Here is a 16,061-nt window from a genome sequence, read left to right on the forward strand (position 1 = left end):
GAACGTGGGTTGTTGTGATGAACGCATAACGGTTAGGTGTAGGTTTGCTGGAGGGGAACAATAAACTTGGTTTCTGATATTATCCAGCCCCAGGATTTAGTGCCAAAGACCTTTTTGAGCCTGTACGGGGTAGTTTTGCTGGTGCTGAGTCCCTGCTGAGTTTGCGATGCCCAGTGGAACATTGCTGTTTAAATTCAAACTTGTTTAGATTAAAAATGTTCATGACAGTTCTTAAAGCTAGGAGGAGCTTGGCTTGTGGGAGGGTCTTGGGTCATTAATCCTCCTTTATCCCCCTGGCTGAATTCCTGTTCTGCCCACCAAAAACCAAATTTTGAAGGCTGGGGCAGGATGGTCCCAGTTAGAGCCATTTCCTTGTCAGCTCTTGGTTCTAGAAACGTGTATCAGGTCATATTTTTCAGCTTGTCTTGCACCTTCTGGAAATACATCTACTGTTAGTACTTGTTAAGAGCTTAGGAAATGATTTGTTGCTGTTAGCAAAGATGATCCCCTATAAAATGAAGTCATATGTGAAATATTAAATGCTGAGGCAGGAGGCTTCAGGCACGCTCTAATTGCCTTGTAAACTTAGATGCCTGATTGTAAATGGTCTTATCGCTGCCGTTCAGCTACTTATTTCTTGGAAGGAACATACCCTTCTTGGTAAGGGATGATGTGGTTTTCTTCCTCCTCAAGTCAGAAGCAGGCTCTTAATTAAAACAGAATCATAGCCTCAAGTATTTCTTAGAAACCAAGAGAATGTATTTGGCCAAGTCTTAGCAGATCTCAATTTTTAGAGGAATTTCTCACTTCAGGGGAGTTACCAGCGGTCCAACTGGAGGTTTCTTGATGTTCATGGGTGTTTCTCTGCTGAATTTGGAGAGGGGTGACCTGGTTGAATTGTGATTTTTGCGACAGCTAATTATAGCTTATCCCGCACTTATAGTTTAATTGAAAGTAGGTCTGGTTTAGATGTTAACTTAGGGGTATTAAAGCAGGGCGTATCCAAAAATAGCTTCTGAAAAGAGGACTTAAATATCCAGTTACATACAGCGTAAGGTCTGACTTGACCTATAATACTGCTAATCCTTTATACGCTACTGCAGGTAGAAATGCTTCCTGATTGTCTCAGTGATAGGTAGAAAGGATTACTTTATTGAATTAGCCTTCCATTATCTTTTTTAATTCTATCAATGTAGAAATAAAGACAAACACATATCCTTTTGCCTTGATAACAGGTGGTTTATTAAAATATAATTACTTAATAAAACAACAAAGAAATATTTATTTTAAAATAATAATATATTTATTTTAAAAGAATTACTGAACACAGTTCACATCTTGAAAAACAGAATTATAGTGTCCAGATGATGTTGTGGATAAAGCATATGAATTATGGCTATTGATGTGTGCAGAAGGGTGGTGCCCCTGTGTTCTTGGAATAAAGCTTAGGGCCTGGAGAAACAAAAAGTTCCAGAGTGGGAAGAGGCCAGTAATTGCTGTTCTGCCTTTAAACAAATACTCCCAAAGCTGTCTGGCCTCAGTCTAGCCTGGGTTGTTATAATTTCTTCCAGCTATTGCTAATAAATCTAATTGAAGAAAAGTGTCTTCCTCTCTTGCGCGTCCCCATGGAACATGGGACGCCAACATGACTCAACCAGAGCCTGATGCTGTCACTTCCCATTGTGACAGCAGAGGTCTGGATGCCTCCACGTCCCATTCTTTTGCGGAGGTCGAGTCCCCGTCCCCGTGGGAGGCTTTGTGGGACGGCGTCCCGCCGAGACCTGCCCGTGGAAACCGGCTGTCCCCAGAGCTGCTGGCGCATTGTTTCCTCGAGTGGTGTGGCAATGCTTCCTAATAAATTCCCTTGGTTTTCTTGAAAAACTCTTGAAAACTCTCCAGCGGAGAGAGGTTTCATCGCTTGCTCTAAGTAGACTCAGTCTCAAAGTGATGTGGTTGAGCAGGGCAATGGGAGCAGATGTCAGTGCATCCATGGCCGTGCTCGATAGGAGTTGGCGGGGAGAGCTGTGGAGGTGGCAGGCGAGCGGGGGCCATGGCGGCTGGCAGCAGGGTGTAGCTGGAGAGCACGGCCATGGAGGGCCAGGCTGGAGAAACGGCACTGGAAGTTGCAGCAAAGGGAGAGGAACGGCCAGGCGGCAGCAGGGTGTAGCGAGACGGCTGTGCCTTTGGTTGCGGTTGGGAGCAGGACACGCAGGAGTGACCGGACAGCCTGGAAGGGTGGTAGTTCAACCCGAACTTCCAGCCCTGCGAGGAGGGAGCGATGCGATACCCGTCCTCTTCAAAACGAAGCTGGGACAATGAAACCAGCAACCGTCTGCGACATCTCGCCCCGCTCTCCGTGCTGGAAAGGCTCCGATTCTGTTACTTCAGCCTTAGAAATTCTCTCTTGCTCCCGTGTCGTTTCTCCCTGTGCCTACTACGCTCCCCCATGTCAGGACTTGGTGAACAGGCCCAGAGCAGCAACCGCCACCGCCCGCGAATCGCAAGATGGTGGTGAAGGAGGGATGGCTGTAAAATGGCGGCCGGGAGCCCGGCCGAGCGCCGCGGGATGAATGGAGCCGCTTCCCGTCCCGCGGCGCTCGGCTGCCGCCCTCTGCCCGCTCCCTGGGGGACGGCAGCCGGGCGGGCGGAGCGGGACAGGCCGGAGCGGAGCGGCCGGGGCCGGGCGGGCGGAGCGGGACAGGCCGGAGCGGAGCGGCCGGGGCCGGGCGGGCGGAGCGGGACAGGCCGGAGCGGAGCGGCCGGGGCCGGGCGGGCGGAGCGGGACAGGCCGGAGCGGGACATGCCGGAGCGGAGCGGGACAGGCCGGAGCGGAGGGGCCGGGCAGCCCCGGGCTGGGCAGGCGGCAGCGGCGCTGCTGGTGCATGGGCCCAGCCCCCTGAGATTTCACCAAAAGAGCTTTTATCTGAGACCAGAAAACTTACTTCATGGTGTAAATTTTCCCTGGTTGCATGTGGTTATACCTATGAATATCAGCTGAGTCTGCAGTGATCCCAGCTCTATAGCATGCGTTGTTTTCTGTAGATTTGTATGTAATTGTACACATGCTTTTGCCTTTTTGTCTTTGTATTATTTATTTATTGCATTGTGAAGTCTGAGCAGAGCCTTTGATGTATCATCTTACTTCAGTATTTTTGTACAAAAGGAAAAAAAATTAAAATCTGGTTTCTCTCTGCAAGGTTTTCCTGACTCGTTTCCTTCTGTGATATTTGCAGTGTGCCCTTAAATATTACAAAATCACTGAACTACGGATCAAGAGTGGAAAAAGCTGCTCACTTGTTCAAAACTTTGTAGTATGCCACACTGCGTTTTGGTTTGTGACAGTGGGATTTGTGCTGCTGCCTTACTAATGTGTATGTTACATGTTGTAATGAGTTTTCAGTTTTCTTTAATTGGATTTTAAACAAAAAATAGATGTTGAAGTGATTGAACAAAAGTATTTGAGTGTTTTGGCTACCAAAAATAGTTTGGCCTCTCATTGTTTTCTCGAGGGCCCTACATTTAATTTAATATTTTAGATATTAACCCATTATAATGTAAAAAATAAATAAATATGCCTATGTGATGTTCTGTTCTCTCGTTATTGGCTATTTGGGAAACGCAGTCTGCACAGCATTGCTGCAATCCTTTAAACAAGAACTGCCCCAGCCATGTGCCTGTATAAACCCCTTTCTGCTGCTTTTTTGCTGAATTTATTTGTTTTGCAAGAAACATGGTATTTACTATACTATACAGTATTATGTATACAATGTTTAATGCTGGTCTCTTTCAGAAATTGGATGTCAGGTTTTTGAAGCACTGGCCATACCTAGGATGTAGTGGAGAGCCATGCTGGAGTACTGATTATCTTGCTATAGCAGGATGGTTTCTGGACACTCCAGCTCCAAATATTGATTATTCTTGCTCACTCTGAGCAAGCAGAACCTGTGCTGCTGGTATTGATAATGCTTCTCTTCATGGTGCCACCACTCTTTGTGTTCTGGCTGATGAGCTGGAGATACTGGACAGTGATTTTTGAGGCCACACTCTCACCCATGTGTTCAGTGCCTGTCCTGGGACAGAACTGCTGCTGCTTCAATATGCTGGTGCAAGGTGTTTGTTTGGGACCTGCACGGTTCACACTTGCATTTAGGCTATTCCAAACCTATCGTTGTAGGCGCAGGTTTGCTCGCTGCATATTTCAAAGCTGTGACAGTACAGTTAAAATATAATCTCTTATTTCTTTACCATCAGTCACTCGGCATCCGAAGAAGCCTCTGGCTCTGACTCTGCAAGCCAGTCTGAGAGCGAGCAGGGCAGCGAGTCAAACAGCAGCTCGGAGTCCTCTGAAAGTCAGTCTGAATCCGAAAGTGAATCCACGGGTTCAAAATCTCAGCAGACCCCTCCTGAAACCAAAGAAAAACCAGCCTCTAAGAAGGAAAGGATAGCAGATGTTAAAAAGGTATTGCCCTCACTGCTCTGCACAGCCGTGTTACCTCTGTACCCACCACCAAAGGGCAGACAGCAGGCTTTAACGAAGCCAGCTTCATCTTCCCTGCCACTTTGCACATTGACCAGGCAGCCTCCGGCTTCTGATGGCTAAGTTGCTCGTTGGCTGTTTGGTTTGTCTGTTTGTGCCCTGCTGGTGTCATCCTTATGAGCAGGAGCTTGTGTGTGTTTGACAGGACAACCCTTTGGGCACCACATAGGTACCGATGGGGCTGATGGGTGCATTTGGGGGCAGGTGCTTGTCATCAGTACATGATTCTCACTTCATCCTCTGCTTTTGCACTCCTCTCTCCTGTATCTCCTCTCAGCAATAGTGAAGTTTCCCTATGTGATGTATAATCAGGAAAATCCTTGTCTGGCATTTGGGCTGCTTTGGTTTGTTTCCATCAATGTCTTCCTCTTTGAAAATAAAAAAGGAAAAAAAAAAAAAAAGGAGCAGCAGGAGAAAAGCTATTTAACTTTTATTATTTATTAGGTCCAGAATAGTGGTTCTTTGCTGTGGTTTGTTTGTTTTTTTCTGAAGCTTCCCAGCCACCCTTTAGCAATATTCCCCCCAAAATAGCCAGCTTTGCCTTCTACCTGTTGCTACACAGGAGGTGAAGGGATTGCAGGTGTCTAATGCATGTGGTGTCCCTCTGGTTGGTGAGCACCTCCCCAGTGCAGGAGCTGTGCCTTGGGCACCTGCTTTACACAGGGGATGGAGGTACCTGAGTAACAGTGTAGTGTGAGGTGAGAAAGAGGACCCAAAATACCCATTTGGAGACAGGACCTGGGTGACCTGAGTTTACGTGGAGGGAGGAAAATCAGGTTAGGTCAGTTTGTTTGTGGTGTGTAACTATCCTGTTTTTCTTAGCCGTGGTTTGCACTTCACACAGCTTGCTCCTGAGAGTGAGTTTTGTGGAGAAAGTTGCTTGGTACGTAAAGGCTGAGAATGAAAGGCAGTGCTTTCAGCCTGCCCTCCCCACACACCTGCGAGGGAGAAGCGGAGGGTTTTGTTACTGGCTTCTCCATCTCACAAATCTCTAGGCTGCCGGCTCAGGTTGTGGCTAAATCTCCTGACTGGCAGGGAATGATGCATTCCTAAGGCAGTTGTGGTAACACAATATTCAAATTCCTGTTTTATTGTTGATAGGTGGGGACTGAAGGAAGATTTCTCTTCCTCTGTGGGCTTCTAAGAGCATGTCCCTAACAATGAACATTGAAATTATCCTATGCGGGAGCGATATGTAGGGTGATAATTAGAATGGATGAAACATGACAAGGTCAGGGCACTCTCTAATAAGGAAGCCTCTCCCTTCCCTAATTTCTCTGTTAATGGGTCTTTTCCTTAACGAAGCCTGACCTAGGCGTGTTGATACCTGTTCCCCTTGATTATCCAATGCAATTAGTTATGATATTGTTGTTTACTTTGTATTTCTGTCTAGATACACCCGTGAAGGTGAGGTTAATTTGCATTAATAAGATTTGTCATGGGAGCTGATCCCTCATCCAAAAACTATGCCATTTAAAAGATGAAAAGACAAGTTCTTCATACGGTTTGGGAATTATTTTGAGTTTTTCTTTCATGTGCATTTATCTCTCTGTATTCGCATGCCCAACAGATATACACCTTCATAATCTGTCCATTTCAGTGTCGTTCCATTACCACTTTACCAATAGCAGAAAAATTGCTCAGCTGCAGCCTTGTATTCATCACACCCTCAATCCCAAGTCGCTGCTGCATCTGGCAGTATATTTTTAATTTGTTTTTCTCCTGCCAGTGGTTTGCAGAGACATTTGAGAACTGGAGGGAGAGAGAAGCAGGAGGAGAATGAATAGGTTTAGAAAACTGTTAGAGAATGAGTTCTGCTGAGGTAGAGAAGGGATTGTTGGTGTGGGTGTTTGCAAGGTGTGTTGGTGATTTGTGTCTGCCCTGTGAATCTCTTGGTGTCACCAGCACAGCTCTGCATTCATGTCCCTCAGGGCATCAGTTCTTGTCTCCCACTTCTCCTCCTGTCCATCCCACAACAAACACATGTTGTTATACAGTGTATTTACACTATATAGGATCTAGTTGCAGCAAATAGGGCACATCCATTCCCAGCAGATGACTCTGCACATCCTCATGTCCTGCGCTGCCAAACTGCGTTCACATCAGTGCATTCAGGAGGAGAAATGGCAGCACCACCGCCTTGCCTTGCCGAAGGACAGGGTGCCCTGGTCCATTTGCCATCCAGGCTGGGCCACAAAATTCAATTTTGAAGTTGCTGCTGATGACATCTCATCACTGAGCTTTTCAGGCAGTCGGTGGGGTGTTTCCTATGGAAAGGAATTGTGGTGGAAGCTGTTAGTGGCAGTGAATTGTCCTTTTTGAGTTGGTAGGTTCATTTATTCCATGTGCAAAGTGTTGTCTCCTGATCTTCAGCACCATAGCTTGCAGAGGCTGCTATCTGAGTGCTCTGTCCTTCAGCCTGAGTGACCTGGAGAGTAATTTGTACCCTGGCAGAAAGATGGCCCACTGTAAAGATAGTGCTGAGATTAAAACACGCTACTTTAGACTGGTATCAAATATCCCAAATTACTCATAATCCTCTTCAGCCAGTTTTTTTTAAGGTGTTCACCCACTGATTGCTAATTCCCTAATGGTTTTATGTTTTGTAAAAACATCCAACATCAAACTTCTCTAAAATGTCAGAAATAATTGGGGTGAAGCAGGCCTTCTGATGGTCTGTTTATTTTGCAGATGTGGGAAGAATATCCTGATGTTTATGGGGTTAGGAGGTCAAACCGAAGCAGACAAGAACCATCGCGATTTAATATAAAAGATGAGGTAAGAAAAAAAAAGAACCAAGGATGAGGGATTATTGAACATACAAAACCAACCAAACCCAAAGAGCAAAGGCAGGTCTTGTCTGCATTGCCTTGTAAACACCAAGTTCCAGCTTGGTGCCTGGATGTTGGAGCTCAGAAAAGGTCTTGGTCCTGCAGTTGGATCCACTTGACTGGAGACCTCAAGTTGGTGGGACCCTGCTTGGGCTGAGGTCTGCGGGCAGTGGTCTGAGTGCTGGAATGGGGCATAACGCAAGTCATGCCCTGCAGTAGAAACATCCTGGAGAGAATGACACTGTGTAAAACAAACCAACCACACGCACACACACAAACAAAACCAGAAAAAAACAACCCAAACCAAACACCAAACCAAAACCAAACACAAGTCCAACCAGGAATAAAGGAAACTTCCCAGAAACACCACAACAACAAAGCAGTCATTGTTACTCATCCTGGAATGCTGATAAATGCATTTGTGTGTGTTCAGCTTTATGAACCATCACTTCTCTTTGGTTGAATATTGGGGAATCTTTTATGCTTCAGCTGGAGATGACAGTGGTCAGAGCCTGGCAGACAGACCTTCCAGTTGTTCAGAATAATGTTTGTTTGTCTGAAGATTAGCTGCTTCCTTCGTTTACATCTAACGGGCTTTCTGTATAGAGCTTTTCATCTGCAGGTCTTCAGGAGGGCTGAGTAGTTACAGAGAAGAAAAGCAGGGAGAGGCTTAGACTGAAAGTAAAGCTTGGGGCTTAGGGCTAAGTACAGAACCATGCAGTTGAGAATGTGAAGATAAGTAGCCACGTTTGCAGCAGAACAGGAGCCCAGTGGTGCTATTTGTGTTTCACTGCCGAAATGCGCATTTGGATGCTCGAGAGGTCTGAGTCGTGCAGCAAACGTGGGTCTCCAGCTCCTTGCTCTGGTGCGTTATTGAGGCTTTTGGCACCCTCGGTGCCACCACCTGTGCTCCCAGACTCCTGTGCTGGATGTCCCGCAGAGCAGCAGGTTAGGAAGAGGCTTGGGGCACGTCATTGACTTAGCTTTTGTTTTCCTTTTCAAGTTCGGCAAAGCCCAGGCTCGCTGGCCGCCTCTCTGTGCGATGCCCCGGCGTGCACTGTGCTGGCAATGCCACACAGCCCTCCACTGCAGACCCCAGTGTCCTGTTAGGGGCTCAGGTAAGTCCCATCTTTTTTTGTTTTACAATATTACGTGGTTTTGCAAATGTTGTTTTCTTTTTCAATATCTTTATTTCCTACTACTTAAGGTATTATAAAGTTAAAAAAAAATCTGAGATGTGAAAACTTTGCTATACCACAGAATATTGTAAAAAAAAAAACAACAATCCTTCAAATGACCCCCCTGTGGCTTTTGTGAAAAAGAAAACCAAAATTAACAAAATTAGACTACCCCCTTCCCCACTCTCTCCCTGAAGCAACGCTGACTGGTCCCTATACGACAACTCTCACCTGCAGCAGAGTCCGATGGAGGGTGTGACGTGCCAGGAGCACAGAGCTGGGGCCTCGCAGAGAGCAGGAGGACGTGGAAAGTCTCATTTTTGGAAGACCTAAATGCCAAAAGAGAGGAAATAGTGTAGCTGGGGCTTGCATGGTGCTGAGCACTCCTTGCTGCTGCTGGAGCTGGCAGAAGCCCAAGGCGCTTGACACCTCTTCAGATTGCTTTTTGCCTTTACAGGGCTAGTCCTATCGCCAGTGATCTGCTCTTGTCACTTGCTGCTGCTTGGGACTTCCAGCATAGAGTCTAGGGGCTTTTAATTGCCTTTTTCCCTAACGCTTCTCTGCAGTATTAGCACACAGCATCGCCCAGGCAGCGCGACAGGCTCAGAGAGCAGAACCAGCGTCAGCTACGGCACCTCCCCGTGTGCTGCCCCAGGACTCACCCTGCTGTGGGGAAATGATGCGTAGGTGGAGGAGGTTCAGTTTTTGGGGCACTGTTCAATCACTGGTCTGTCCTCTGAGACCAGCAGCTTGGGCCGGGTTATTTCTGTGTTGGAAATTCTTACCTTCTGGGAACTGCCCAGAGGTCAGCGAGCACCTTGTGCAGGTCTCCGAGATGCTGTCAGGGAGGGTGACAACTTGTGATCGATACTGAGGTGTGGGCTGAAAGATCAGGAAGCGAAAGTGCGGTTTTGCATAGGGGTACAGAGCTGCTCCGAGGACTAGAGCTGTCTCCAGGAATAAGAGCACATGTGAGTATTTCAGTAAAAACAGTACTTGCCCCACGCGTTTTCTTTGCAGTTAATAAGTCAGCTTCAGGTTTCCACCAAGGGAAGTGAGACATGCAGAGCCAGGTGCCTTTCAGAGTGTTCTGGGGCTGTCAAAAAATGAATGTGCCCAAAACAGATACAATATTTTTGCTGTAAAGAGGATGGTTTGAGATCGGAGTTAGTAATAAATGGCACGGTGCGTCTTTTCTGTGAGACAGACCACAGGTCATGCACCAGAGATCTTCCCAAAATACAGTTGGTTTTATTATTGAAAAAAAATCTGCTCATTTGCATTTTGATGAATGCCTTGCCTCACATCATTGCTGAAAGTTCAAATGCTGCTGGTGTCACTGGGAGGGAGAACTTCAGTGGACATAGTAAACTAACCTGGCAAGCTGAGATTCTCCAGCTTTTCTGGAGCACTAGAGCTTGGCCACTGTTAAGCCTGGAATGACCAAATCCTCACTTTGCCTTTCACCTGCAATATTTTTTGCCTCTGTTTAAGAAAGCCTTCATCTCTCCTAGTAGGCAGCATGAGCTTGGGAGTCTCACCTGAACCGTGCCAGTGGCCCTGGGTCTGTGTCTCCTGCCCCGGGCTCACAGTGAGGACACTCGTGGGCAATCTGTAGGACCAGAACTTCAAACCTGCTGCTTAGTGCTACGTACGCAGCATCATACAGCACTGTTCCACAGCAAAAAGAGTATAATTAATCTAGTAAAAACCTGTGGGAGAGAGAAGGAATAAATTAGATGGGAAGACTCAGTGAGACATGGAGAGGGAAGTCTGATCCCTTCAGCTGGAGGTGGGGAAAGTGAGTTGTAAGAGGCCAGTTCCCAGTCCAGTTGGAAACAGTGGTGCAGGAATTAAGTTGGACATGTTTATAGCGTTTGATCGGGGAAGGGGGATCCAGAGCATGCGAGTAACCTGTCCCCTCAGCCACAGCAGCAGCCCCGAGGGGCAGCCTGAGCCCAGCAGAGTTTTGCCAGTGCTGATACTGGAGCTCCTATAAAAAAGGGTTGTGCAGCTGGCATCTCTTGGTGGGCTGACAAAAACCCTGGTGAGGGCTGGAGATGGATTTTTTCAGCTTACCTTGTGGCATTCAGGGAGGTGATGTTACTAAAATCGAAGTTGCATGCAATGCCGGACTGCTCTGTGTCCCGAGGACGGTTTGTGGCAGGCTGGATGGGACCTCAGGGGCACACTCAGGGCCTGGCGTGCTCCCAGCTCCCTGGTTATCATCAGCCCAGGCATTTACCACCAGCCAGACTCTGTGGGTTGGTGTTGATAATGGGGTGTCTCAGCACAAGCTCTGTTTGTGCTGCAGAGCCACAAATCTCACCCTGGGGTTGGTTTGAGCAGTGCAGTGGAGGGTTTTGCAGCTGGGTCCTGAAATGTGGATTTAAGCGGAATTAAAAGGTTGCTGAAACATGCTTACACTTAAAGTATATATATATATGTGTATATATATATACACATATATATTATTTATGCATAAAATGGTCGAAAGCAAAGCTGGAGCCTGGCAGCTGAGGGTCAGGATGCCAGGAGGAGCTGGTAAGAGGAAAACGGGTGGGTGGAAGGCGGGGGCCAGAGAACCCGAGTCCCTGGTGGGCGCAGACACGGCGCTTCCCGGCACTAGGGAGGATGTGGGAGCACAAGGCGGGCGGATGACTCAGGCTGGGACTGGCTGTGTCAGAGGAGACAGAGCTGGGCTTGACGCGCATCCAAAAAAGACAATGGTGTCTTTGAAAAAATGTAACCGAAGGCAGCTCAATTGCAGTCACAAGTTGATTTTTTTCAAGGCTGAAAGAGATGAGGAAAAGAGTAGTTGTTAGAAATGAGTATCAGCTTTATAGAGACAGCAACAGAGCAGAGGAAGAGTAGAGGCATCAGGAAAACGGGCACTAGGAACTTGGAAAGCGGGATTTTGGTAAAGAAGTGGAGTTAATTTCAAAGAGCCAGAAGTTTTATTTGGTCTTCTCCAAATCTGATCTTTTCTGACATAGAGCAGAAGAAAAATCCACCTTTCTTGTGGCTTGCCATAGGACAGCAAAAAGCAAGTGTGTGTTGAGGGGCAGCTCTCAAAAAACACACCAAAATTGGGCAACATGCTTGAGAAAGTGGGTAAGAGATTAAAAGAGGAAAAGAAAACTGAGGACTTCTAAACTTTGCTATGTCGAAACTGAAATCTGTGCAAGGCTTGGCTTATGTCGCAAGAGTAGGCAGGGCTCACCAAGGTGTTCACCACTCACTTGCTTCCTGGACGCTTGGTCTGTGAGACAGAGGTTTGTTGCAGGGCTGTGAAACAGGTGGATGAACATGCATTTGTAGTGAGATATGGTGCCAAAAGATGTTATTGTGTCAGTGAAATTCAGCAAAGCTTTTAGTCTAACGTGACATCCGGTATTTCAGTATATTTTAATGGAAACACTGATGCAGGCAAGAACCAGATTTCTCTTGGTGGAAGGGAGGCTGGAAAGTGGAAATAAAGGATGCAGAAAGAAAGCGGTGGGGTGGGCCAGGGCTCTCCAGAGCCTCGACTTCTTCATGTTGCAGCTCACACCATTTCACGAAATTCTTGTGTGAACAGCTCTAGGCTGTAAGCTTTGTGAGCTGTAGGGTGGTGTGTGTACCGGGAGATGCGAACTAAGATACGTGTGAGATGGACAGACTTCACCTAGAGCCAAAGCTGAATCCTGCAGCAGAAGGCAGTATGAAATGGAATATGACCAGTAAATGTGTAGATCAAGCAGTCTTGGAGGCTACTTCTGTCATTTTAGTGCTCCTTTGGAAATCTCACATTGGTTTCTTCAGTTTTCTCCCTGCTGATTTGTGTTTTCTGGGGCAAGTGTATAAGGTGAAGTCATCTGTTGGTTGAGGGGTGTTATTTGTGTGGTAATTTGTTTTTCTGAAAATTAGCTTGTGTACAACGCACCTAAAGACATATATATATATATTTTAGCTATCTTGGTCTGTAGGAGTTAATGACACCCACATTTAAAATAGTACATCAAGCGGTTAGAATATCTCTAGATATATTTAGCCAGAGAGACCTCACTGGTGGAAGCTGGGGATGAGGGGGAAGGAAAGCAGCAGCGCACGGTCTGCGCCAGGCAGGTCCTCAGCGACTCAGGAAGGCAACGAAGCTCTTGTGAGGAGAATATTGTATTTTTAGAAGAATTTCCTGCCTTACAGGAAGCCTCTCTAATGAAGGCAGAGATCATAACGCATTTGTGTGGCTGCGAAAGTTTCTGCAGTCACAGAAACTAAGCTTGAATGCCCCCAAATATTGCAGGATTGCTGCTGAAATAGCAAGTATGGACACTCACAAATGTACATTCAGCCACTGCACTTTCAGTTAAGAATTTTGTAAAAAGGCTGAGCTGTGGCACTGTGGCAGGACCTGGAAGTGCTGCCCAAAAAGCCCAAATTCCCGGTGCTGTTTTCTGGAGCGCCAGGCAGGAGCGATGCTCACCTTGCACCACAGGCAGGGGCAGCAGCAGCGGGAATTTGGGCTTTTTTTGGGCTCTCTGGAGTACGTTTTGGCTGCAACACTGGGCAATATGAGGTTTGGTGCATTAAATTCCCCCTGTGGTTTTGTAATTCATGGGGTTTCACACACACTGCAGGTCTGTCTGGCCACTGTCCCCGCTGAGACAGCATCTCCCAGGGGTTGGAGGTTGATGCTGTGGGGTACGTGGGTCACAACCTTCTTCATCCCAAGCTCAGGGGCTCCAGAACAGATGTTGTAGTAGATCTCTCCAGCCTTTCTGCAGACTTATAGTATCTTATGCTGAGAGCACAGCGGCATTAACCCTGCAGCCGGGGAGCTGGCTGCTCTTTTGCAGCTCCATCCCACCAAAGCGTCCTTCCAGCGCAGACCACGTGCATGCCTTTCTGTTGCGTCCTTGAGGAGACAGTCCAGAGTGAAGCCTACAACCTGATTTTCTTTCTTTTCAATTGAAGGCAAGTAGTGAATCTGAAAATGAGAGCCCAAAAAGAAGAGGCCAGAAGCAAATGAAAAGAACGTAAGTTTCTAGGGAAAGGGTTGTGAATGGACGTGCTTTGTGGTGTCTTATTTTTCAGAACAGTAGTATTGGATTGTTTGATAGGCACTGTCAACACAGCTTGTAGAATAAATTATTTTACATTTCCGTTAGTAATACTTCAGATTATTAAAATTGAAGTGTGAATATGGGTCTACAGATGAATGCAATTTCCAAGCTTTTATTTTGTTTATATTTTCCCACTTTGCCTGTGACAGAATCTGAACAAATCAGGTTCACTTTCTGTTGTCAGTCTTCTCCATCAGGTTACTTACTCTCCTTCAGAGATTCTTAAAACAGTTTAATCCCGGCTCGTCTCCCCTTTTTGATTGATAGAGAGTAAAATACCAAAGCATTATCATATTTTTTTCTTTCATAACCCTCTACTACAAAAAAAGACCTTCCCTAAAGGATGTTCTGGATGTCTGATCACCATAAGTGAGTTCACTTACAGTCATATTTTACTGCCTTTTTCCACCTAATAAGTACCTTTTAGTTTTTCCATACACTGGAGGGAACTACAAGCTGCTGGATGGAGAAAACTTAAAATGCAGCCAGCTGATCCAGCTCCTTTTCTCGTCTTTCATGTCTTTTAATGTTTCATTCAGTTGTACCCACCAGTGCAGAACAGGAGGGGAGGTAATAAAGCTCAGGGAGGACTGTGGTAGTACACACATCTCATGGGCAAGGGGAATAATCCATCCTCTCCTTGGAGAGGGGAAAAGCTCCTTCAAAGTGCATTTAACAGCCGTAGCTTTGCTCCAAATTGCCCACAGAGAACCTGCCTCCTTCCACTAATGGTACAGCATGATTTGGCTTCACACTTGGCAACTTTAATTGCCTGAATTTAGATGACAGGAGACTTCTTGCTCCATTTTCTGGGCTCCAAGGAGCTCGTGTAGCTGTGCATGTTGGGGCTTGTGCTCTGCAAGTGAAAGCGAGCACTTCTCAAGATTTTTTTCCAGCTCATTTCAGCAATGCAGAAATGGATGTGAAAAAGAAATAAATGGAAGCACTTGCCCACCTGGTTGTAAGAAGTACAGCTCTGCCACAAGAACTGTTGTAGTATATGTTAAGAGCCACTGTTGCTCTAGATATACATGAACTAAAACCCAGGTGACGGATGTGTCTTGCTAAAAGCAGAGAATCACACCAGAAAATCCCCCCTGCATTGCACTGAACAACCAAGAGTGCAGTTTTGAACTTTTTCTCCTATTTATAGCTTGCTAGTATTAACCAAGATGACTTGGATGTCTGCTTAGCCAAGTATGTGTGTTGAAATATGATCGCCCTTCATGACCTACGTTTCTGACCATAGAAATAAATGGAAGAGAGAGGTCTCTGGTGAAGAAGAGGATGAAGATGGAGGGGAGCAAGGCACTAGTGGAGACAGTGAGCCTGAAGCGAAGAAAGTTAAAGCAAGAAGACCTGCCCAAAGGAGGTAAGGAGTGGTTGCTTCAGTCTGTCCCTTTTCTGCATATGTTCTTTCTGCCTGTGCTAGGCGGGGAGGTGATCTCTATTTGTTGCTAAAGAATGTTTGCAATATTACGCTTGTTTACAACCTAGTAAACCTAGCACCTAGTTACTCTCTTGTCTACCCATTTCATGCTCCGGTGAGTGATGCAGTGGTTTCCATGGTAGTTAGAGCTGACTAAATCCCTAGGAGTCTAATATTTGAGATTTATGGTTTCTTAAAGACTTAATAAAACTGATGTTTATGTAAAACATGCTGTACTATGGCTTTCTATTAATTCTGATTTTAGAACAGTGGCCAAAACCAATGTTAAAAAGCCTCACAAAACCCAGCGTGGGAAGAAGAGAAAGAAACCGGACTCAACTGAAGAAGATGATGATGATGAAGACGATGAGACCCCTAAGAGACAAACTCGACGAAGAGCAGCCAAAAATGTCAGGTATCAAGAACTGGGGTGTTGCTTGATGATGGGAGCTGGCTGGGGAAGAGGGGGACACTAGAGGACCTAACTCCCTGTGTGATCCTGCAGAGAGATTCTCCACTGCCCTGAAGATGCCTGTTGGCTGAGATGTGGGGTTTTTAAGAGGTCCATGCTTCAAACATTTGGGTTTTCTTATCTTGTTTTGCTGTCTGTAGAGGAAGGAATATTTACTAGTCACTCCTAGAGAAACACGAGGAAGTTTGCATAATGTTCCTAAAGCACTCTCCAATAAGATTAAGAATTACAAAAAATACCTAAAGGAGTAAGAGGGAGCAGCTGTGCTAGATTGGACCAGTTGTCTTGAGAGTGGCTGATAGGGGATGCATTGAGACAGAACATTGAGACGTGGTGGAGATAAAGCATTATCCGTTCCCCGAGGTACCTTCACACCTTCTGGCAGTCCTAATAAGGGACTTGCAAAGAGCCACCCAAAGAATAATTTTTGGTGGTTAAATGTTCATCAAAGATGAGGAGTGTATTTCCTAGTGCAGCATAGGCACCCATGCAGCCTTTTGGTGCTTTGC

At 46.3% G+C, this 16,061-nt stretch overlaps 1 protein-coding gene and 1 long non-coding RNA gene across 11 annotated transcripts in view; one reads left to right on the forward strand and one right to left on the reverse strand.

Annotated features, from left to right (window-relative positions):
* The window catches only part of CHD2 (chromodomain helicase DNA binding protein 2), a 71,620-nt gene that overhangs the window by 26,622 nt on the left and 28,937 nt on the right, over positions 1 to 16,061 (forward strand). For 7 of the 8 annotated variants that reach the window (XM_080351365.1, XM_080351368.1, XM_080351369.1 and 4 more), the window contains 5 exons: positions 4,252 to 4,459; positions 7,229 to 7,315; positions 13,503 to 13,564; positions 14,901 to 15,023; positions 15,346 to 15,495. In XM_080351365.1, coding sequence (XP_080207491.1) covers positions 4,252 to 4,459; positions 7,229 to 7,315; positions 13,503 to 13,564; positions 14,901 to 15,023; positions 15,346 to 15,495 — 630 coding nt within the window. The remainder of the gene's footprint in view (positions 1 to 4,251; positions 4,460 to 7,228; positions 7,316 to 13,502; positions 13,565 to 14,900; positions 15,024 to 15,345; positions 15,496 to 16,061) is intronic. The other variant, XM_080351371.1, reaches the window with a different exon arrangement.
* On the reverse strand, positions 7,350 to 10,718 carry LOC308044592. Of its 3 annotated transcripts, XR_013922635.1 has the most exons (6): positions 10,626 to 10,718; positions 10,088 to 10,258; positions 9,547 to 9,642; positions 9,332 to 9,428; positions 8,778 to 8,875; positions 7,350 to 8,003 (listed from the first exon to the last, which is right to left on the reverse strand). It is a non-coding gene; the product is annotated as an uncharacterized lncRNA (long non-coding RNA). The 3 variants fall into 3 exon arrangements; XR_013922636.1 differs by having other exon boundaries at positions 8,778 to 9,428; XR_013922634.1 differs by lacking the exon at positions 9,547 to 9,642 and having other exon boundaries at positions 8,778 to 9,493.

The sequence above is a fragment of the Nesoenas mayeri genome (assembly GCF_963082525.1).
Source record: "Nesoenas mayeri genome assembly, chromosome: 11".
Classification (NCBI taxonomy): domain Eukaryota; kingdom Metazoa; phylum Chordata; class Aves; order Columbiformes; family Columbidae; genus Nesoenas; species Nesoenas mayeri.